The sequence below is a fragment of the Alosa pseudoharengus genome, unplaced genomic scaffold (genome assembly GCF_046254945.1).
Source record: "Alosa pseudoharengus isolate Yale_2024_CS ecotype anadromous, Long Island Sound unplaced genomic scaffold, YU_APseudo_1.1 YU_APseudo_1.1_scf_24, whole genome shotgun sequence".
Taxonomy (NCBI): Eukaryota; Metazoa; Chordata; class Actinopteri; order Clupeiformes; family Clupeidae; genus Alosa; species Alosa pseudoharengus.
In genome coordinates, this window is record NW_027468689.1 from 24,088,340 (window position 1) to 24,111,741 (window position 23,402).

The window sequence follows — 23,402 nt, forward strand, 5'->3', positions numbered from 1 at the left end:
GTCTCATAGTTCTGCCTGAAGTGTTTGTGAAACATAATTATCTGAAATGCAATGGCTTCATTTAATATATATTTAATTAATATATTTGTCATTTAATATTTAATCTGTGTTGCACAGAGGTGATTTGACATTCATGAACAATCAACACATGAAGCGGTTTTAATCATTAGTAGCCTAGGCTATACAGGCTACAGAATTAAATCTTTGGCTTTCATCAGATTTAATGTAGCCCACTGGCATAGCCTACTTACGGTCACTGAACAGGCGACCAAATGTACATGACCCTTTATCAATAGTAGGACATGTCTTATATGTCTATAAAAAGTATAACTAAGAATGCCATTATCATTCTCAAGGTGATACGCTATGTAAAAGCATTATGTTAGGATGCGAAGCTAACACATGCGAGGTTGATGGAGTACTCCCATGGCCTGTGTGTTCCCTCTTCAGCTCACCTCAACATCAGGGCTGCTCGATGGGCAGCGTGCTCATATTTTCCCTGAGCTGCCACAGTTTCCTACTTTTATTAACAACGCTGCCAATATTGTTCCCTCCCCTCGGCATCAGCACCCCCACCCCCGCTAGTGTACCCCCTTCCTCTCTCCCCTTGGGGTCGTTTGCCAAACAAAAACAAGTGAAAGTCATTTGAATGGGGTTGGATCTTAGCTGAAAGGCCCGTCGGGGGGGGGGGGGGGGGGGGGGGCGCGCAGCACATACTGCTCGTCTTCATCTGCCGTCCGCTCAATACACCGCCAACCCCGCCGTTATTAAACCAGCCCCCCCCCCCCCCCCTCCTCTCATTTCTGTAATAAAGGAGTGCAGCTGTGTGTGTGTGTGTGTGTGTGTGTCGGGGGGGCCGGTGAGGGCTACAGTCGCAGGTGTGTGTGCAGGCGTAGAGGCTGGCTGTGGTGAGTGTGTGTGTGGGGGTATGTGCAGGTGTTGAGCCTGGCAGTGGGGAGTGAGAGAGAGAGAGGGAGAGAGAGAGAGAGAGAGAGAGTGTGTGTGTGTGTGTGTGTGTGTGAGGCGGGCAGCGGGGTGTATGTTGGTACAGAGGGGGCATGTCAGGAGGCTGCCACTGAGATGGTCATTACTCAGAGGGACTCTCTGCCCCTGACAGCAGCATCAGCCGCCGCAGCAGCAGCCTTATTAAAAGCAGACCTGGACCCCACACCACCTGGAGGAGGGGCAGAGGGAGATGTGCAGGGAGAAAGGGATGGGAGATGAGTTTTAGAGAGAGAGAGAGAGGGAGAGAGAGAGATGAGTTTTAGAGAGAGAGAGAGAGATGAGTTTTAGAGAGAAAGATGAGGTTGAGAGAGAGAGAGAGAAAGGAGTTTGAGAGAAAGAAAGAGATGAGTTTGGGAGAGAAGAGAGAGATGAGTTTGAGAGAGAGAAAGAAAGAGAGATGGGAGATGAGTTTTAGAGAGAGAGAAAGAGATATATAACTTTATTAATCCCCAAAGGGGAAACTAGTTTGCTGCCATTGACAACATACAGCACAGGACAGCAACAGTACAATGACAAGCACAGTGCAATGTACAAGATAACGCATACAACACCCAACAATAACCAAATAATGGGAAACGAGAGAGAGAGGTGGGAGATGAGAGAGATTATATGTGTGTGTGTGTTCCATACATGTTCTATATGGTTGTCCAAACATCTGTATGTTTGCTTTGGCAATGCAAATGCATGATTTAGTCATGCCAATAAAGCACTTCTGAATTTGGGAGAGAGGGAGAGATGGGAAATAGAAAGAGAGACAGGGGAGAGGGAAGAGAGGAAAAGAAATGATAAAAAAGAGGGAAGGAAAAGAAGAGAGAGAGAGACATGGAGAGAAGTGAGGTGGTGAGGTGAGGGGAAGGAGAGACGGGGGTTTGGTAGGTGTGATCTCTCTACGTCCAACCCCTTTCTCCAATATTGATTTGATTTATTTTCAATGATCAGGTAGGGTTTTGGTGTTGACACTGACTCATCATGCAGTGGGTTGTGTGTGTGTGTGTGTGTGTTTGTGTGTGTGAAGAGTGACTTTATTCACACAGCGACACACATAGGCAGGCTTTAAATACCTACACCTTTTCCAGTTTGCGTTCGGTCAACATCACACACACATCGGCGGAGCGGCCGCCACAGCTGGCCTTTGGCTCCTCTGCGGTGATGAACACTGCACACCCGCGTGGACGTTTACCTCGCGGGTACACACACGAACACACACGGAGGCAAAAATAAACACTGGAAAAGAAATCATTTCCCCAGCTACTGAGCTCTGTGCTCCCTCTCACTCGGTGTGTGTGTGTGTTTTTTTTTCTTCCTCTGGTTTGTCATGTCTTTACAGGATAAAGCATAGAGCTTGTGATCGTTGCCAAAGTGAGCCGCTGCCACCACACACACACACACACACACACACACACAGTCATTTAGCTATTTGTCAACAATAGTGGGGTAATGGCACCACCCATCATTCTTACCCCCGAAGGGTACGCTTCCATTACACAAACCTCTCCACTAAAGCACACCTTAAATCTCCCGCAGAAAAAACAGACAAACACACACACACACACACACAAACAACAGGGAAGTAAAGCCCCAGATAGAAGTGGACATGAGAATAGGGAGCTTTGTTGGGAAACTGGAGCCTTAATACATTTGCTGCTGCTGTTGCTACTGCTGATAATTGCTTTTATAATACATTTGGGTGTTTATTGCAGGGCAGTGCATTTTTTAGAACGTGTAGAGACTGAGTCATCAACTTCTAAAGTGCTAATATTCAGGGGGGGGGGGGCAGCAAGTCTTTCTGTGTGTGTGTGTGTGTGTGTGTGCATCCAGTTCAGTTTTTACTGTCCTTTTCAGTTGGTGAGGGACCCAAAAAAAAATCCATTTAATATATTTTTTTTATTCAGTGAGAATGAGACTGCTTTGAGGATAGGTTGGCAGTGCACACAAGAACTGTGAAACACACTTAACTGGTAGTAGACTTTTCAAGAGCTGAGCGATTGAAGCTGTTGATTTGTCCTGCAGCATTACTATAAACAGAAAAAAAAAACACTGTTAAGGCTTCAATATTCCACCGCTTATCGCTCAGCTCTGTTACCATAGTAACCCATCCCACTTCCTCCCCACTGTCTGCCTTTATTGAGTTGCTTTGTCTGAGGAGAGAGAACAGCGCAGTCAAAAGATGGATTGATATAACTTAAGGTCTGCATCAATACAACGCTCTGAAATGCCAGCCAAAGGCAGCTTTAATCTTCCTCAATGGAAACGGACCCCCCCCCCCACCCCCCTTTCTCTCTGTGATTAGAGTGAGATCATTGCCAAATCATTACCCCCGACACCAAAGCACCTAAACAAGCTCAAGAGATAACTGGCTTCAGGAAAAGCACTACACAACAAAGGCCGCTCAAATATTCAACATCACTCAAATTTTTGTTTATTTCAGTCAACTCCGGTTATCCGCTTTCATTCGCCCAAATCAAGTCATCAGACGTGGCGGCAGCGCCGAGGGAAGCCGCATCTCTCCTCTCCGCACTTCGCTTCGCTTCTCTGCCGCCGCCGCAGATCTGAAGATGCCTCTTGGCTGCGTTGGCTGCAGCGGCGGTGGAGAGGAGACACACACACACACCCCTCAACACACACACACACTAGCTGCAGTGGTGGAGAGGAGAGCGCGTTTGAGTTTGTGATTTCCGTAGAGATGTGAGGCTTTATCACTTTCTAAAATCCCCCCCCCCCCACCCCCCACACAGACACACACAAAGTTTGCCCAAGTTAAAATAGCAGCAGCGCCAACAGTCTCAGTAACCGCGGAAACGCATTACACAGCTCCGCTCCCGTGCTCCCCTCGTCCTCCCAGAATCCTCCACTGCCTCTGAGCGACTCCTGCTAGAGGATCACACACTCGTCTCCACTTAATGGTTGTTCTAGAGTTAATACTGTATTCATATTAAAAGCTAGACAGCAGCTAGTACTGTCTTATATAGTAGATACTAAATAGATAAAAGTAGATCTCAGCGACATAAAACTGCACACTTGGTGAACGGATACGTGCGTGTGTGCGTCCGTGTGTGTGTGCGTGTGTGTGCGTGCATGCATGGATGTATGATGCATGCAAAGACTCAGAGTTCATAAAAGGTGTGTGTGTGAGTGTGTGTGTGTGTGTGTGTGTGTGTGTGTGTGTGTGTGTGTGTGTGTGTGTGTGTGTTTGTGTTTGTGACTGTGATGGAGACAGAAGCTCTGATCTACAGCAGAGGAGGAGGAGGAGAGGGCCGAAAGGGGAGCATCGCCAGTGAGCGTCACAGGTGGACATCGGGTGGCTCTCAGGTGGATCTCAAGTGGACATCAGGTGGATCTCAGGGTGACTCCTGTTGTGCAGTGTGGTTTCTTCTTCATCTTCACACACACACACACACAACCAATGTTTCCTCGCTCTTCATCTTGGTGGCAGCAGTGTCCGAGAGAGGAAGAGTTTTTGAAGTTTATTTCTTGACGAGGAAACGGCTGATGTCTGAAGACACCTTCAGCGCTGCCTGGCCTCTCTTCATGTGGCTTCGCTCTCTGGCCTGCTGAGTGGTGCGCTGTCGAGCAAACACACACACACACACACACACACACACACACACACACACACACACACACACACACACACACACACACACACACACACACACACACACACACACACACACACACACACACACACACACACACACACACACACACACACACACACACACACACACACACACACACACACACACAAAGCTCTTAATGGTGCTGCTTTATGTCTTTACATAACATTGTATCACACTGAAAGAGAGATGACTCAACCTCACAATACAATCGCACATACACACTTACATACATATAGAGACACTCACTCATTCAAGTATGTACACACACGCACGCACACATATGCACGCACACACAGTTATCGGTGTCTTGCATAAGCTGAAGTGTGTGGGTGTGTGGTGTATTTATAGCGGAATGGAAGAGATGTGTATGGACTCTGCCAGGTGGTAGGACAGGAGAGGAGGAAACGCTCAAATTCAGACGTTAGCCATTAAACAAAAACACTGCACCCGTGGGGTGGCATTCAAGGGGTTTGTGTGTGGGTGTGTGTCCATCAGCCTATGCCAACTAAAACACGCACACATTCTGAACACAGGTGTGTGCATATACTCACCCCTCATAAGTGTGTGTGTGTGTACTGCAAGCACAGTGTTTGCAGGTTGTGGAGTGAGCACTCTGTGTGTGTGTGTGTACTCACCCCTCTGTGGCAGACGGTGCATAGTGTCTGCAAGTTGTCGAGTGAGCACTGTCCGCCACCTCCATAGACGGGCTTGATGTGGTCCACCTGCCAGAACTGGCCTTCTGAAGGGTTACGGATCATCTCATTCAGCTGGAGACAATACACACACACACACACACACACACACACACACACACACACACACACACACACACACACACACACACACAGAGAACATGTCATTCAGCTGGAGATGAAAACACACACACACACACACACACACACACACACACAGACACACACATGGCTTTCATGACACCACACTGAACCTTACTAAACTAGTGGTTCTTTACTAAACTAGTGGTTCTTTACTAAACTATCTGTTCTGTACTAAACTATCTGTTCTTTACTAAACTATCTGTTCTGTACTAAACTATCTGTTCTGTACTAAACTAGCTGTTCTTCACCAAACTAGCTGTTCTGTAATGAACTATCTGTACACAGGCTCAGGCGTAGGGGTCCTGTCTGGTCCATGTCCACATCTATCTCTCCACACCCCAGCTCCTTTCCTTATGTTACCTACAAGTAGCCTATCTTCCCTTCATCCTACAAGTAGCCTATCTTCCCTTCATCCTACAAGTAGCCCATCTCTCCTTCATCCTACAAGTAGCCTATCTCCCCTTCATCCTACAAGTAGCCCATCTCTCATTCATCCTACAAGTAGCCTATCTCTCCCTACAAGTAGCCTTTCTGTCCTTCATCCTACAAGTAGCCCATCTCTCCTTCATCCTACAAGTAGCCTATCTCTCCCTACAAGTAGCCTATCTCTCCTTCATCCTACAAGTAGCCTTTCTGTCCTTCATCCTACAGGTAGCCTAACTCTCCTTCATCCTACAGGTAGCCTAACTCTCCTTCATCCTACAGGTAGCCTAACTCTCCTTCATCCTTTCTCTCTCTTTCTCTCATTTCTTTTTGCTCTCTATCACCATCACGTCTTACTGCACTCCCACCATAACTCTCTCTTTCTTGCTCTCCCTCCACCCCTCCCTCTCTCCTCTCCATCAGGAGCTCTTATACTCCTCAGGTCTCCTCTGACCTCATCCTGTGGAATGTGACCCTCACAGAACTCATTACCTGCATGTTGGCTTCTGTTGCCACAGTGCAGGTGTTGGCTAGTGGCCTGGGATGGGATGGGATGGGAGGTGGGGTGTGTGTGTGTTTGGATGCGAGTGAGAGAGAGAGTTTGTGAGTTAGTGTGTTAGTGAGAGCATTTGTGTGTGTGTGTGTGTTTGCTTTAGGTGGTCTGTGTGTCTAAAATGGTCGATTTTCCTGCCACTGGTGTGTGTGTGTGTGTGTGTGTGTGTGTGTGCTTTAGGTGGTCTAAAATGGTCGATTTTCCTGCCACTGGTGTGTGTGTGTGTGTGTGTGTGTGTGTGTGTGTGTGTGTGTGTGTGTGTGTGTGTATGTGTGTGAACTCAATATGGGGTAGTCTTAACACAGCCGCTCATGCTCCACCCATGGGAGCTTGTTCTTATTGCAGCCTTCAGCAGTGGGGAGAGGGCCTTTCCCTTTATTTCAGCTCAGGGGTGTGTGTGTGTGTGTGTGTGTGTGTGTGTGTATGTGTGTATGTAATGTATGTGTGCGTGTGTGCGTGCATGGGGGTATGTATGTGTGTGCGTGTGTGTTAGAAAGAGTGTTTGCCCTTAATGCAGCTGTGGCCTCTCCACCCTGGCAGTGGGGAGAGGGCCTTTCTCTTTACTCCAGCTGAGGTGTGTGTGTGTGTGTGTGTGTGTGTGTGTGTGTGTGTGTGTGTGTGTGTGCTTTAGGTGGTTTAAAATGGCCGATTTTACTGCCGCTGGTGTGTGTGTGTTAGAAATAGGAAATAAAGGTATGTGTGTGTGTGTGTGACAATGAATGACTGTGTTTGTGTGTGTTTGTGTGTGTGTGCGCGCGTGTGGTCATGTGCGTGAGACTATGAGAGTGTGTGTGCGCTTATGAGCATGAGTGTGTGAGTGTGTGCGTGTGGGAGAACGAGTGTATGTGTGTGTGTGTGTGTGTGTGTGTGTGTGTGGTTTGTGTTTGTGTGTTTGCCTAGCGAGATGGAAACAAACTTTAAAACATTGGCATTTGAGTGCGGTGGGGTTCGGTGCTGTGCGGCGCAGAGGCGAGCTAAGCTGCAGGCTTTTTAGGTCAGGAGGCCCAGGAGAAGGACCCTGGGACAGAAATCAATCCTCCCCCGAATCCCCCCCTCCCGATGTGGGCCGCCGCGCCCCGAATTAGCCCCAGGCCTCAGCGGAACCAGGAAACCCCGTGGAGGACAACAACAACGCTACTCAAGAACGCAGTCTCTCTCTCTCTCTCTCTCATACACACACACACACTCTCATACACACTCTCTTACGAACACACACGGATGCACATGCACACACACATACACATGCAAACACATACACACATACACATACACACACACACATACACATACACACACACACACACACACTCTTTCATCAACAGTCAATCCAGCCCCTGCAATCCCCTTACTCCCCTTTGGCAGATTCCACCATCCTATTCCAACCAGCCCCCTTTTTCTCCCCATGGAGCCATGCACCAGTGAAGCACCAATAAACCAGAACACACAACACACACACACACATTTGACACACAGCATACACACTCAACATACACTCACACACACACACTCTCACACACACACACAGCTCCCCTCTCTGTGCTGTGTGTGTGTTTGCATGCGGAAGTGTTGGTGTGGATGGTGAGAGTGTATGTGTATTTGTGTGTGTGTGTTGGTGGTGTGGGGGAGAGGGGAGGGTGAGTGTGTGTGTGTGTGTGTGTTGGTTGGGGGGTGGGGGGTGGGGGGGGGGTTGTGGTGGGGTCTGCGGCCTACATCCAGTCTGATCGATTTTCTTGCGGAGGTGTTTGTCGGAGCTTTTCACTGGAAAGAAAATGGCAACCCAAATCACCGTGGGCCTCTAGCCAGCAGCCCGGCACCGAGCAACCCAGCGCAGAGCAGCTCGGCACGGTGAGGCCCGATGAGGGGTGAGGGGTGAGGAGAGGAGGTGGTGGGGGGGGAGGGGGGAGGAGAAGAGGAGGGGGGGAAGAGGGGGTTAGCAGCTGAGAAAATCAATGCCAATCTGACAGGCTTTGGTGCTCCATTTGCTCACGGTGACTGCCGAGGCTCAGAAGGGTTTCATGGTGTGTGTGTGTGTGTGTATGTGTGTGTGTGTGTTTGGGTGGTAGGGGGCGCGGTGGTGTTCGGGGAGGATTTAAAGTGGAATGGTGCTGCTGTTGTTGCCAGCCTCCCACACACCCGGCCGATCGTTTATCTAACCAGTGCACAAAAGCTGTGAATTACCGCCCAGAGAGGGAGAGAGAAAGAGGGATAGAGAGATAGATAGAGAGAGAGAGAGGGAGAGAGAGAAAAAGAGGCCTGTACTGAAGCTCATCTATATGGGCATTCCAGCAGTACTGTCATGATTCTTTCTCTCTATCCCTTGCTCTTCCTCCTGTCTATATTGTTTGCTCTTCCTCTGCCTCCTGCCTCTTCATCTTCCTCTCTCCCACGCTTCCCTTCCATCATCCCCCCTTTCCACACACACACACACACACACACACACACACACACACACACTTCTCACTCTCTCCTGCAATTATTTCCTTTCAGATTTTTTGCTATCCATTCCTGTCTCCCTCTCTCTCTCCATCCTTCCTTCCCTCTTCCTCTATATCTCTTCCCTTCTCCCCTCTCTCTGTCTCTTTATCTCTCTCTCTCCCTCTGCCTGTATTCCTGTCCTCCCCCTCACCCTATTGAGAAGGCAGAGAGCGGAATCCTGTTCTTCAGAACAGAGCACACAACCCTCAGTTCTAATCCCCTACGCAGGTGGACAATGGGAAACAGTTCTGGCACAACATGGCTTCCAGCGCCTAAACAACAGAAATGAGATCAGAATCCCCCCCCCCCCCCCCGCCGCCCCACAAACACATACACACACACACTCCATGCTCCATCTAAAGACGGTCTCAGCTACTGATGTACAGTACACAAAGCCTCCAGCCTGGAACAGTCTTTGACTTCCCTCTGTCATGTTTAGCGAGAGAGAGAGATAGAGCTTATGGTCCTGGGAGAGTGGTCTCTGTCAGGCGGACACATCTCTAGCGCCTCACATCTCTAGAACTGTGACCTAGCTGAACCAGACAGGTGCTTACAAGCTCTTGAAGTGGGAGATGGACTAGGTGTTCTGCAGAACATCACCTCTTTAAGTGGAATTTGGACCAAAAGTGGGGTCCTTTTTGAGTATGAGCTGGGTTAGTCTGGTGTTCTCTAGAACCTTATTTCTTTAAGTGGCAGCCGGAAGAATGCGCCTTTACTTTGGAGTTAGCGAGGTAGAAAACGAGAGGAATAGTGTTTAAAATGCCCATTTAAATTGTAGACTAATATAATGCACTGTTGTGCATTTTAAATCAGAAATAAGAATGTGAGGAGGTTGCTATTAACTTTAAAAGATGGCATCTGCAATCGAAACTGTATGCAAATTTAATGGCCTTAATGGTCCGGTCTATGGATGTCTGCTTTAGTTGACAGCACGGTCACTAGATTTTAATCGGTAAAGTTGAGGAGCTGGTATCTATTAATGTTCGTGCAAATAGGCGGATTCATGTCCCTTGCAGTTTGCAACTGCGAGGTACATGGCAGGCGCCCCACAGAACGGTTTCATTTTGAGAGGTAGATATCCATGCTCTGGCTCCCCCTCTGCGATGCGTTCGTCCCCCATTTCATGCGCCAGTTTCATGAGCTTTTATGACAAAACCGTGACTGTGGTAGTTAACAATCTACATCCTAATAGAAAACTGTTAGCTTTCCTGGTATCAAATGACAAATGGTATCAGTTAGGCCTATAACACAACATAAATTGTGCTGGCGACCCAAATAAAATCTCCTTTGGGAAACACTGATCTAGAACCTCACCTCTTTCAGTGCCAGCTGATCCAGGTGCTATAATCTAGAACCTCACCTCTTTCAGTGGCAGCTGATGCAGGTTTTTAATCTAGAACATCACCTCTTTCAGTGCCAGCTGATCCAGGTGTTATAATCTAGAACCTCACCTCTTTAAGCGACAGCTGTGCCAGCCAGGTGTTCTCCAGCATCTGCTTCCTCTGTGCGGCGGGCGCATCCCGCACCCTCTGGAACAGCTGGTGGCCGTCCAGGCCGCACATCTGGCAGATGCCCTGTTCCGTCTCCAGCACGCGCGCCCGCATGTAGGCCTGGCTGGACCGCACGCGGAAATCCTCCTCACACGCCTGACCGCAAAACCGCCCGGCACCTTCCCCGCCGCCACACGGCTGCTGGCACGACAGGCACAGAGGGGTGCCCGAGCTGTCCACTGCCTGCACGTACCCGGCCTCGCCAGCCGTGCCCACGCCAGGGCTGACACTGGCATCAGCAGTGGCATCGGCCTCCCTGTGGACACAGGACATGGGTCTTTGTCAACATGTTAACAACGACGACAACAACAACAACAACACCACCACATTGCATTTATATAGTGCTTTTCAAGGCAAAGTGAATTACATACAGCAAATTAAAAGCAAAGCAAAACCAAAGCAAGTTACAGTTAAGGGGAAACCTCACTAACCACCACCAATGAGTAACACGCACCTGGGTGATGCACGGCAGCGATCATGTGCCAGAACGCTCATCACACACCAGCTTGAGGTGGAAAGTGAGGGAATGGATGAATGAATGAGCCAGTTACACTGGGGGATGATTAGGGGGCCACACTGAATTAGCCAGGTTGGGAATTTGGACACAGGACAGGTGTCTCTGATTACAGGACATATGGCATCATACTCCATATAGACACAGGACAGGTGTCTCTGATTACAGGACATATGGCATCATACTCCATATAGACACAGGACAGGTGTCTTTGATTACAGGACATATGGCATCATACTCCATATAGACACAGGACAGGTGTCTTTGATTACAGGACATAAACACACACACTCTACTGCAATACACATCAGTCATCCCATGCTACTGTAAATCAGCAGGTCTGGTACCATAGAACAGCTGTCTGAGACTACAGGAAATGTAACTTTAAGTATAAGTATAAGTATATATACTCTTTTGATCCCGTGAGGGAAATGTGGTCTCTGCATTTATCCCAATCCATGAATTAGTGAAACACACTCAGCACACAGTAAACACACAGTGAGGTGAAGCACACACTAATCCCGGCGCAGTGAGCTGCCTGCAACAACAGCGGCGCTCGGGGAGCAGTGAGGGGTTAGGTACCTTGCTCAAGGGCACTTCAGCCGTGCCTACCGGTCGGGGTTCGAACCGGCAACCCTCCGGTTACAAGTCCGAAATGCTAACCAGTAGGCCACAGCTGCCCCAATACTTTAATATACATTAATATATTAATATTTACATTTATATATACACTTCAATCGTTTGTAAAAGTGTATATATGAATGTAAATATTAATATTACACTTGTCAAAGTGCAGTAAATGTGGATCCTGCATGTGTGTGTGTGTGCGGATGTGGATCCTGCATTTGTGTGTGTGTGTGTGTGTGTGTGTGTGTGTGTGTGCGCATGCGGAAATGTGGATCCTGCATGTGTCTTGTTTTCAGCTCATGTTTAATTCTGTTCTTCACAGTTGTTTCTGCTCCTCCAGTTCTTGCAACATGTGTGCGGAGAGGGCAGCAGGGCGCAGACCTTTTGGTCTCTCCTCCTGGACACACGCCAGCCTCTTAGCACACTCATCTCCCTGACTAAACACTGACACGCACACGCACACACACGCGCACGCGCACACACACACGCACACGCACACGCACACACACACACACAGCCGAGCCAGCGCTGAAGGTTTTTTTTAAATCTATTTCTTTTTTTCCTTCATTTCTTTCCTTCTCTCGGTGGCTTGGCAGGTTGATTAAGAGAAGCACTCTCTGCTTTATCAACAAAGTGCTGATGGCGTGCTTCTGAACAGATGGATCTGTCTCTTCATTATATATATAAATATATATATATAAAAAAATTGTGATATTTAAAAAAAAGAAAAAACACAGATGGTCCTCAACTTTCCAGGGCTGGAAAATTCTATGCCGGTTTCCATAGCAACACGGCACGAGCCAATGGGAGTGCAGCAGCCTCTCAGACAGTGGATTATGCCTTTATCAAGGCACTAAATATTCACAGGTCCAGGGGCCCTTCCAGACACTCACCAGGCGAAAAAGTCGCTGTTTTGGAGCGCAGGGCTGACTGACAAAACACACATAATTACACCTGGCAGTGTGTGTGTGTGTGTGTGTGTGAGTGGGGAGAGAAGGGGCCAAGAGATGACGAGGGGACCAAATTTCAAAAGTAAATTGTGACTGCAATGCAATTTTGTGGGGCGACCGTGGAGACTCATAAATATGTATCCGTCGCTTCCATTTCCCCACTCGTGCGGCTGAGAGTGGTGTAATTTGATAATCCCGAAAAGCCATCTTGAATACACACCATATTTCATTTCCAGCCTCTGATAGCACACACCTGCCACTGTGGACAGACCAGCGGAGGCCATGACGACACACACGCACACACACAGGGAAAAAATGTAAGTAAAATCCAAAGCAACATTTCATTTGAGCTGTGAAGAGTCATCACAATGAGTATCATCTGGTTTTCTTTTCATTATGTGATGTTTGTGTTTGTGTAGTTTTTTACGTCTCTCCTCTAGACTGGTGGCTGTGTGCCTGAGAGGCACACGGAGAGAGAGAGATGGAGCTCAGCTGTCAGGAGTGATCAGGGCACTCGACAGCCACTCCGAGGGAAAACTCATCTGATCGGGAACCCTGCTGAGGGACACCCTGATTGACAGCTGACGGTGTTGCGGGTGGCGGCGGTTGCTGTGGTGACCTACTTGTCGTTGGTGTCGCTGGGCCGGGGCAGAGCAGCGCTGGAGGACCTCCGCTTGGCGAAGAAGTTGTCGGGGCTGACGACGCGGACCGTGCCTCCGTCCTTCTGGGCCTTGGTCAGGGAGGCCTGCGCCACGTCCTGTTTGGTGAGGTACCTGCAGAAGGAAAGCAGCGTGGGGTGAGAGGGTGTGTGTGGAGAGGGTGTGTGTGGCGAGAGAGAGAGAGAGAGAGAGAGAGAGAGAGAGAGAGAGAGAGAGAGAGAGACATATACAAACACGCATCAAAGAGGGGACACCTTAAAGGCTGGGGAGCGCAGCATGAAAGAGAGAGGCCAGCTCGCCTTCAAAGACACATGGGAACACACACCTGATGAAAAGGAACACATGAAAGCCAGAGTCAACCCCGGCACTGAGGGTGAGGGTGAGTGTGTGTGTGTACACACACAGCATAAATACACAGAGAAAGCTCACACACAACCACAGAGTACAGAAACGCTCTGTACACTCACACACACACACACACACACACACACACACACACACACACACACACACACACACACACACACACACACACACACACACACACACACACACACACACACACACACACACACACACACACACACACACACACACACACACACACACACACACACACACACACACACACGCTTGGCAGTGTTGAGGCGTCCTTGTGGGAAGTTCGTGTTGCTTTTGTAACTACACTTGTGCGCACTGAGGCGCTAATGCTACAGTAGCTGTGCTAAACCTGTGGGCAGGGAGCGCGTATCCATTTCACTCATTTTCTGTGAAGACCAAAATAACCCTGAAATGAGCCAAGCAGGAAAAGGAACAAACAGCAACAATGATTCATGCCTTCACAACGCAAGGCTTGGAACTCTCCTGAGATGACCCAGCACCACAGAGACACACACACATACACACACGTAGCAGAAACACACACAGATACAGCTCACACACAACCACAGTGCACACACAAACACACACAAACACAAGCAGTATGTGTGTGTGCGTGTGTGTCTGTGTGCGTGCGTGTGTGTAGGGTGGTCTTGCTTGGCTCTGATGAAGGTACGAGTCCCACGTTTGTCCAGATCACCTTTTGAGGAGCGTGAGATCCCCACCCACCCACCAACAGAGCAGAGCATGCTGCCAACGTGATTGGCTGCCCACTTGCTCATTTCTCAGGAGATTAAATCCTGATTGGCTGCCCACTCCCCCATGCCAGTGGGGATTACATGCTGATTGGCTGCCTGCGCTCACATAGAGCCTCAGATGGCAGAGCCAGCTCCAGAGCCCAAGTCCACCCACACACACACCCACTGGAGCTCTTTCCTGCTCTCACACACACACACACAGATAATTATGCAATGCATGTACATCTGCATAGATACCCAACATACACACCATGACCACTCTGAAATACATCACATGCACACAAGCGATGGTTGCTAATGAGAGATTGAAGTGGGAGTACGGAACTGAGGAAGTTCCACTCTTCCTCCTCTCGCTGCTGAGCCTGCTGGTTATGTAGGAGACTGGGGCTGAGGAAGACTTCTCTTTTCTTTCTCCTTCACACACGCGCACACACACACACACACACACACACACACACACACACACACACACACACACACACACACACACACCTCTTTGTGCTGCTGAGCTTGCGCTGGTTGCTGGTAAGTTGGTCAAGCAGGAGTATGGGACTGAGGAAGACTTCTCCGCTCTTCCTCACCAGCCTCTGCTTCATGGCCGTCAGAGAACTCCACTCACGCACAAACCGCTGCACCTGGGGGAAAGCGGCAGAAGGGAGTGAGACAAACACACACACACACACACACACACACACACACACACACACACACACACACACTTTTTACAACCCCTCAGGCCTCTTCCTTTCTGTAGAGTCTCAGTCTTTGGAGACTTTTGTTTTGTCTGTATGGCTCAGGCTTTCCTGAGGCTCTTTTTAGGGAGGGAGGTGTCACAATACTCAGTGCCTCCCTCAGGCCTTTTCTTGTCAGTGCATGGAGGAGGTTGTAGAGGTTGCTGTTCAACAGTGCCTTGGCTTTCTATGGTAGCTTGGGGCTCAGTACAAACAGTAGGCAAAGATCTGGGGGGGGACTGAAACTGGCCACAGCGCCGATACCATATTCAGCTTCGAGTCCGACCCAGGTCATTTCCCGACCACATTTTCCTCTCTCCCACTCGCTTCCGGTCTCTCTATTCACGGTCCTAGTGCAGTGTTTCTCAAAGTGTGGTCTGGGGACCACTGGTCCGCAAGCTATCCCAAGTGGTCAGCGAGCAGACGTGGTAAAATATAAAATAAGATGAGTTGTAAGCAAGTTGCAAAGACAATAAGCAAGGTGGTTCATTGAGTAGGCCTATTGTGTAATATACTGTGGAAGTAGGTCTACTTTTCTTTTTTAGCTAGGTGATCCGTGAGTTTTTTTTTTATTGGTTAAGTGGTCTTTGGTCTGAAAAAGTTTGAGAAACACTGTCCTAGTGGATTAAAGGTTTAACCCCCCCCCCCCCCACACACACACACAATATATATATATATATATGTACCAATGTACATTTTTCTGATGTCATCTTACGGTTGCTGAATGACATTCCAATATGTTGACGGTCATATTCAAATTTGCAGTGCTCTCTTAATTTTGAATATGGCTGTCAACTCTTTAAAAGTATTCAAATGTCAGTCAAAAGTAAAAAGGGCAGACCAAATTCAAGGGAGCGAGTAGGTTACAACTGAATCTTAGCCAGACCTAAGTCTACAGGGGACCTAACAATAATCAACCCAGTAAAACAATGCTGACAATGAACTGCATTGTTGTGAACATATTTCACCATGTACCTACCTGTATGCTACACAGTCAAATAGCCAAATAGTCCTGGACAGAGAGTGCTTTGTTTGTGGTTAATTTGTTTGAGAGAGTGTTAACACGCATGCATGCACACACGCACACATTGCACCTGTAAGTGTAGAGGGAGAGAGGAGTGAGGAGTGAACACACACACACACACACACACACACACGTACACACACACACACAGACACACTCCATTTTCTCCTGTTCAACATTTTCCCTTGAGGTGATACCTGTTTCAATAACTCCACTGAGTAGTAAAGAGGGAGAGAGAGAGAGAGAGAGAGAGAGAGAGAGATAGAGAGAGAGAGCGGGAGGGAGAGAGTATGTGTGTGTGAGAGAGACATTAAAGAGGAAAGGACATGGGAAGCCTCAGCTATTCAGTCTTTCTAACTGAGAGTGTGTGGGAGTGTGAGTGTGGGTGGAAATGTGTGTGTGTGTGTGTGTGTGTGTCTCTCTAACTGAGAGTGTGTGGGAGTGTGTGTTAGTGGGTGGAAATGTGTGTGTGTGTCTCTATATACAACCCCAAAACAAAAAAAGTTGGGACGTTGTGTAGAATGTGAATAAAAACAGAATGTAATAATCTGCAAATCTCTTAAACTCATATTTAGTTGCAAAAAGGACACAGACAACATATCAAATGTTGAAAATGACAAATTTGACTATTTCATGGAAATTCTATGTTAATTTTGAATTTGATACCAGCAACATGTTTCAAAAAAAGTTTGCACGGGGTTAACAAAATGCTGGAAAAGTTGTGTAATGATAAAGAAAACTAAAGGAGGAATATTTCACAACTAATTAGGGTAACTGGCAACACGATTGGGTATGAAAAAGAGCATCCCAGAGAGGCAGGGGTATTCATCACTTCATCACTGTAAACCTGTGTGCACAAATGATGAAACAATGTAATTTTAATGTACAGTATTGTATTTTTTGTATGTATTGTAATTTTAATTACTTCAATTTTAAAGTATTTGGGGAGTTCATCATCTACATGACATAACCTGGCTAACGTCACACCTCATCTCATTGAGATGGAGTCTGGGAACTAGGCATTCATTTTCTCGTATTTGAAACGTGGTTTACGAATGCCCAGAGCCGTTTATTGGGCGCTACGAATGTCTATCAAATGCGTCTGTACGTAGCTCATAGCGGCTTCGGTGTGTCGTCATCGTCTTGCTGCCCTCCCTCCGTTCTGAGGCGAAAATTTGCTCCATGGTATCCAGGCTGCCTAGCAGCGTGAATAAAATTGCGCGCGAAAGGCAGCATGGGAAAACCCAGGCTATACATGACATAAAATTATTAAAACATTCAGAGAATCCAGAGAGATCTTTGCAAACAAGGGAGAGAGCTGAAAAATAAATTGGATGGCCGTAGTCTTTTGGACCTCAGATGGCACTGCATCAACACCAGACATTGTAAGGGCTCCGGATAACCTCTGATAACTATTGTGCAAAGTTTGATACTCAATTCAATTTTGGCTGCAGTTTTTGAATTGGGACATGATACAGAAAGTACCACCGTCTTATCTGGGCCTAAGCTTGTTTAAAATGGACTGAGGTAACATGGAAAAAGGACCTGTGGTTAGACCAATCAAAATTTGCCATTCTTTTTGGAAATCATGGACTTATCTGGGCTAAAGAGAGGGCCTATCTAAGTATCCAAACTATCCAACTTTTTTTAATGCTCAGTTTAAAACCCAACATCTATGACGGTGTGGAGGAGCATTAGTGCCTACAGCATGGGCATCTTGCACAATTGGCAAAGCACAATCAATTCTGAATGATGTATACAGATTTTGAGCAACAATCAGGCAATGTCATTTCAAGGGAAGACCTTGACTATTTCAGGAAAACAATGGCAAAGTAAATTCTGCACATATTTAAACAGTATTCATACAGTATCCATAGATGAAGAGTTCAGGTGCTAAAATGGCCTGTCTGCAGTCTAGATTTATCAAATTAGGTGCATCATGGAACAGGGTAGGAATTTCACGGCGGCCACGACGGCCATGGCCGTCGTAGCCCCTTGGGTTGGCCGTGAGGCCCCTTTGAAAATCAGAGGTTTACAGGCCACGGTGGCCTTGGTGCCCCCTTCTTTCAATATTCTGCTTTGCGTCCTACTAATAGCGATTTTTATTTAGCCTGTGGCCTGTCAAAATTATCTTGGCATTCACAGCGCAAATTAATTTAGTCTTTTACGCAGTGGAGAAAGTGTCGGCGCAAGAAAGAAAGTGCGTCCAAATTCACCCATTCTCAATTAAACTACTCGCGAAGTAGCCTATTCATCACACAGACATCACAAGTATCACATGAAAGAGCTTTTTCTCAGCTTTTAAACGATGTTAGCCGATAATTGCTGTGTTGAACGGTTCGCGAGAAAAGTAAATAATATAATTCAATTTAATCATACATTCTACTGCTGAAGGTTTTGCGTCCCATGATCTCCCTACCCATTTATCTCGGTGGAATACTTTACGAACCCTGATTTTAACACATGGCAAACCATATATCAGAATAAACAGGAGACCTTACCGAACACAAAGGTGTAAATCAGTCCCATGTACAGTTAGCCGTTCCAGAGTAATCCAGTTTTGAATTGGCAGTAAAGTTCGACATACATGGATGTCTCCAAATTTGGGCTTTACGTTTTTGTTTAAATTGTTCCACATGATTTCATACCGGGCCAAATGCAAAATAAATGTTACAAATATCGCTTAGATATTGGTAAATCAGAGCACAGCTGACTAAGAGTTTGTGAAAGTAGCCTTAATGATCACAAAATGCTAAGCATGCATCTAGGCTATTTGAGTTTCTTAAAGCTGAGCTGTGCTTAAATTGTTCAATACATGATTTCATAACAGGCCAAATATAAAATAAATGTTATATATAGCCTAGATATCTGTAAATATTAGATGATCAGATGATTTACAGTTCTATGTAATATGTCATGTTTCATGTTTTTGTAATGTTTCATACAGGTCTACTGCAGTGAATAGGCTAAATACAACTTTGATCATTTTTATAGCCTACTACTGTATAGTTAGTTTTGGCCTTGGTGCCCTGACATGTGGCCTTTGTGCCCCCCACCAAATATGCCCAACTGAAGGCCAAGTGGCCTTGCCCCCAGAATGGTGAAATTCCAAGCCTGTCATGGAATGAAAAACATGACTAAGAATACCCCATACTGTTGAGCAACTGAAATTCTACATCGGGGAGTAATGGGACAACATTTAATTCTCAAAACTCTAGCAACTGGTCTCCTCAGTTCCATTTACATTTACAGAATGTTGTTAAATGAAGAGGTGAAGCAGCACATTGGTAAATATGCTCCTGCCCCAGCTTGTTTTGAAACATGTTGCTGGCATCAAATTCAAAATTAACATATATTTTCCTAGCCTGGGTTTTCCCATGCTGCCTTGCGCACGATTTTATTCACGCAGCTAGGCAGCCTGGATTCCATGGACTTCGTTTTCACCTCAACGAAGGAACCAATCTAAGAACGGAGGGGGGGCAGCAAGACAATGACGACACACCGAAGCGGTTATGAGCTACGTACAGGCATATTTGATAGACATGCGTAGCGCCCAGTAAACGGCTCTGGGCATTCGTAAACCACGTTTCAAATATGAGAAAATGAACGTGTAGTTCCCAGACCCCATCTCAATGAGATGAGGACTGACATTAGCCAGGCTAATATTTTCCATGAAATAGTCCAAATTTGCTGTCTATGTTCTTCTAAATCTTCTTCTAAATAAAGGTTTTACGAGACTTGTAAATTATCACATTCTGTCATTCTGTTTTTATCTGCATTTTACACGTCCCAACTTTTTTTTTTTGGGGTTGTATATATATATGAGGGTGTGTGTCTATATATATATATATATATATGTGTGTGTGTGATGAGTAAGTGTGTGTCTGTGATCCACTCACCAGTCTCCTGTTCTCTCTTCGGCTGAACTCTGGGGGTAGATCCTCCCAGTTGTCAAGTTTGATGTCCAGAGGGATAAAGTTACAGTGAAGAGCAACACCATCCTGGGGTGGAGAGGGAGAGTGATAAAGAGAGAGAGAGAAAGCGAGAGAGGGAGAGGGAGAGAGAGAGAGAGAGAGAGAGAGAGAGAGAGAGAGAGAGAGATCACATGAAGTCTCTGTGTGGGCGTTTTGCTCCCACACACACACCCTTCAGTGTGAGCACAACGAATTGGCCGCAAACCATCCTATTATTGATTCACAGTTTACCACATCCTCCTGTACCACTTGCTCACCACACACACACACACACACATGTGTGTATGTGTGTGTGTGTGTGTGTGTGTGTGTGTGTGTGTGTGTGTGTGTGTGTGCGGTGTAGTGCGCGTGTACATGTATGTCTGACTGCGTGGCATACGTTCAGACACAAGCCCGGCTTAACACGTGTAATTCTCGTAATTCTCTCGTGTAATTCTTCAGTGACATTCAGTAAAAAGACAAAAACACAAATCACTTTGCAAATCCCCTCTGAAGATTCAGCAGTGCTCCCAGATTAACATAAGCCGACACACACACACACACACACACACACACACACACACACACACAGCCTATCTTAGCACTGCTAATATGAGTCACCTGTAAGACTGAAGTAGATTCTCACCAGCTCTATTACATTGCCCTAAAAATGTGCGCCCTAATCATTTCCCATGGTGCACTCTGCCCCCTGAGCCCCCGGGCTGGTTTAAGCCTTGTATCGCCTGCCTATCCATCTTCCTCTTCCTCTGTCTCTGCCTTCCGTCTCTTGCTCGCACTAGCTCTGTCATTCCTCATCTGCGGCTTCAATCGCCCGGAGAAAAGGGCTTATTAAAAACTGTACGCTGATAATATTTCTCAATCACAGTCAATTAGCAGCGTCTTACGCTCACGCAGCATAGCGGCTAACATGATCTGAGAGGGCCTGATCTGCGGGAGACGAAGAGAGAGAGAGAGAGAGAGAGAGAGAGAGAGAGAGAGAGAGAGAGAGAGAGAGAGAGAGAGAGAGAGAGAGAGAGATAGAGGGAGAAAAGAGGGAGAGAGAGAATCAAAATGAAAGAATCAAAGAGGGAAATAAGTAAAGACGGAAGGAGACAATGAATGAAATCAAGTTAAAGAATTTAAAAAAAGAGTGAAAGTATGAAAAAAGAGGATTAAAGAAAAAAGGGCAGTAAGAATGGAAAATACATGGAAATGAAGAGGAGAGAGAGTTCCAGTAACACTGAAGAGATCAAATAACACTGAAGAGAGTCAGTAACACAGACTGTCAGTAACACTGGAGAGAGAGAGTTCCAGGAACACTGAGGAGAGTCAGTAACACTGAAGAGAGAGTTAGTAACACTGAAGAGAGTCAGTAACACAGACTGTCAGTAACACTGGAGAGAGAGGGATTCAGTAACACTGAAGAGAGTCAGTAACACTGAAGAGAGAGTTAGTAACACTGAAGAGAGTTAGTAACACTGAAGAGAGAGTTAGTAACCCTGAAGAGAGTTAGTAACACTGAAGAGAGAGTTAGTAACACTGAAGAGAGTTAGTAACACTGAAGAGAGAGTTAGTAACACTGAAGAGAGAATCAGTAACATTTTGAAGAGAGTCAGTAGCACAGACTGTCAGCAACACTGAAGAGAGATTCAGTCACACTGAAAAGAGAGTCAGTCACACTGAAGAGAGAGTCAGTCACACTGAAAAGAGAGAGTCAGTCATGCTGGAGAGAGTCAGTCATGCTGGAGAGAGAGTCAGTCACACTGAAAAGAGAGTCAGTCACACTGAAAAGAGAGAGTCAGTCATGCTGGAGAGAGAGTCAGTCACACTGAAGAGAAAGTCAGTCACACCGAAGAGAGAGTCAGCCATGCTGGAGAGAGTCAGTAAGCTGGGTGATCATCTTCCTCAGGCATCAGACTACTTCAGGGCTGCAATCACACCAGCCTTTTTAGATGACTTTCTTTTAAACTTAACTAAGATAAAAAACTAGAGATTCCCCTCTGTAATACGAACAGACAGGTATTTCTGGGTTCTCATCATCTTCACTGGTACACATAAACAACATTAACAATAAGTGAATCCTTTATAGGTGGACTGACGGCTGGATTGACCAGTGAACAGCAGACATGTAGGCAGTGGAGAGACAGAACTGGTGGAAGCAGCTTTAGGAGTCTGAATGTGTGTGTATGCCTGTGTTTATTTGTATCGATGTGCATTATATATATATATATATATATATATATATATATATATATATATATATATATATATGTGTCCATACGTATGTGCTAGGGCTGTCAAAATAACTGATTAATTTCGATTAATTAATTTGAGAAAAAATAACTGATTAAAAAAAAATAACGCAGATTAATCGATTCCGTATGACCTTTGACCCCGAGCCGTTCTAGTTAATAACCATTACTGTAAAATGAAGGAGAGAAGAAAATGTGCTGCCTAGATCATTGATTGGAACATTTACTTTTAAAAAACGGCCTGATTGTGTTGACAAAAATAATAAAAATAAGTGTTGATTAAAATAAAGTCCTCTGCAATGTCTGCAGCAAGGAATTTGCATATCACCGGAGTTTGTCAACTCTAAAGTCGGACATCAATGGAAAGAAATAGTGTTGACATTAAGGGGAGTGTTAATTTATTTTCATTGTGTCCCCTAGGTTATATCTGTGGAATGAAATGCCTTGTATGTGAAAAAAACTTCTTCCCGAAGCACTTTTGAATTTATTTCCTCAGCATATTAGGTCATATCATAGATTATTATGGCCATTATTTGAACAGTGAAAATAATAATAAAAGAGTTTTTGAACTTTAATGTCACTAATGCTAATTATTCAATGATTCATTTGAATTTAAATATTTAAAATACTTTCTCAGCAAAAATTATATATACGATTAATTTAGATTAATTAATCACAGAGTATGTAATTAATTAGATTCATTTTTTTAATCGATTGACAGCCCTAGTATGTGCTATTTTTTGGTTGTGCATACGCATATATCTGTGTGTGTGTGTGTGTGTGTGTGTACCTTGTCGTAGAGGTAGATTCTGTCTGTGTTTCTGCTGGCGCTGAACATCAGGCTCTCGTACAGGGGCAGAGTTCTGTCAGCACAATCGCCCACACACTCCTCCAACACACTCTCCTGATGCTCTGGGGAGAGGAGAGAGGGGGGGGAGAGAGGGACAGAGAGAAGAATGGAGAGAGGGAGACAGATGAGGATAGGGGTAGGAGGAAGAAAGAGAGAGGGAGTGAGAGAGGGGTGGAGAGCAGTAAGAGGAAGAGAAATGGAGGGAGGGGGAGAGCGAGAGAGAGGGAGAGATAGATAGAATGAG

The 23,402-nt window shown here is 46.2% G+C and overlaps 1 protein-coding gene across 1 annotated transcript in view; it reads right to left on the bottom strand.

Annotated features, from left to right (window-relative positions):
* Positions 1–2,798: 2,798 nt before the first annotated feature.
* Positions 2,799–23,402, bottom strand: part of zranb3 (zinc finger, RAN-binding domain containing 3) — a 71,342-nt gene continuing 50,738 nt past the window's right edge. Inside the window, exons 14-20 of the mRNA XM_076303535.1 lie at positions 23,099–23,220; positions 20,003–20,104; positions 14,841–14,983; positions 13,177–13,326; positions 10,364–10,718; positions 5,261–5,392; positions 2,799–4,568 (exon numbers count right to left, since the gene is read on the bottom strand). Coding sequence (XP_076159650.1) covers positions 4,470–4,568; positions 5,261–5,392; positions 10,364–10,718; positions 13,177–13,326; positions 14,841–14,983; positions 20,003–20,104; positions 23,099–23,220 — 1,103 coding nt within the window. The 3' untranslated portion in view covers positions 2,799–4,469. The remainder of the gene's footprint in view (positions 4,569–5,260; positions 5,393–10,363; positions 10,719–13,176; positions 13,327–14,840; positions 14,984–20,002; positions 20,105–23,098; positions 23,221–23,402) is intronic.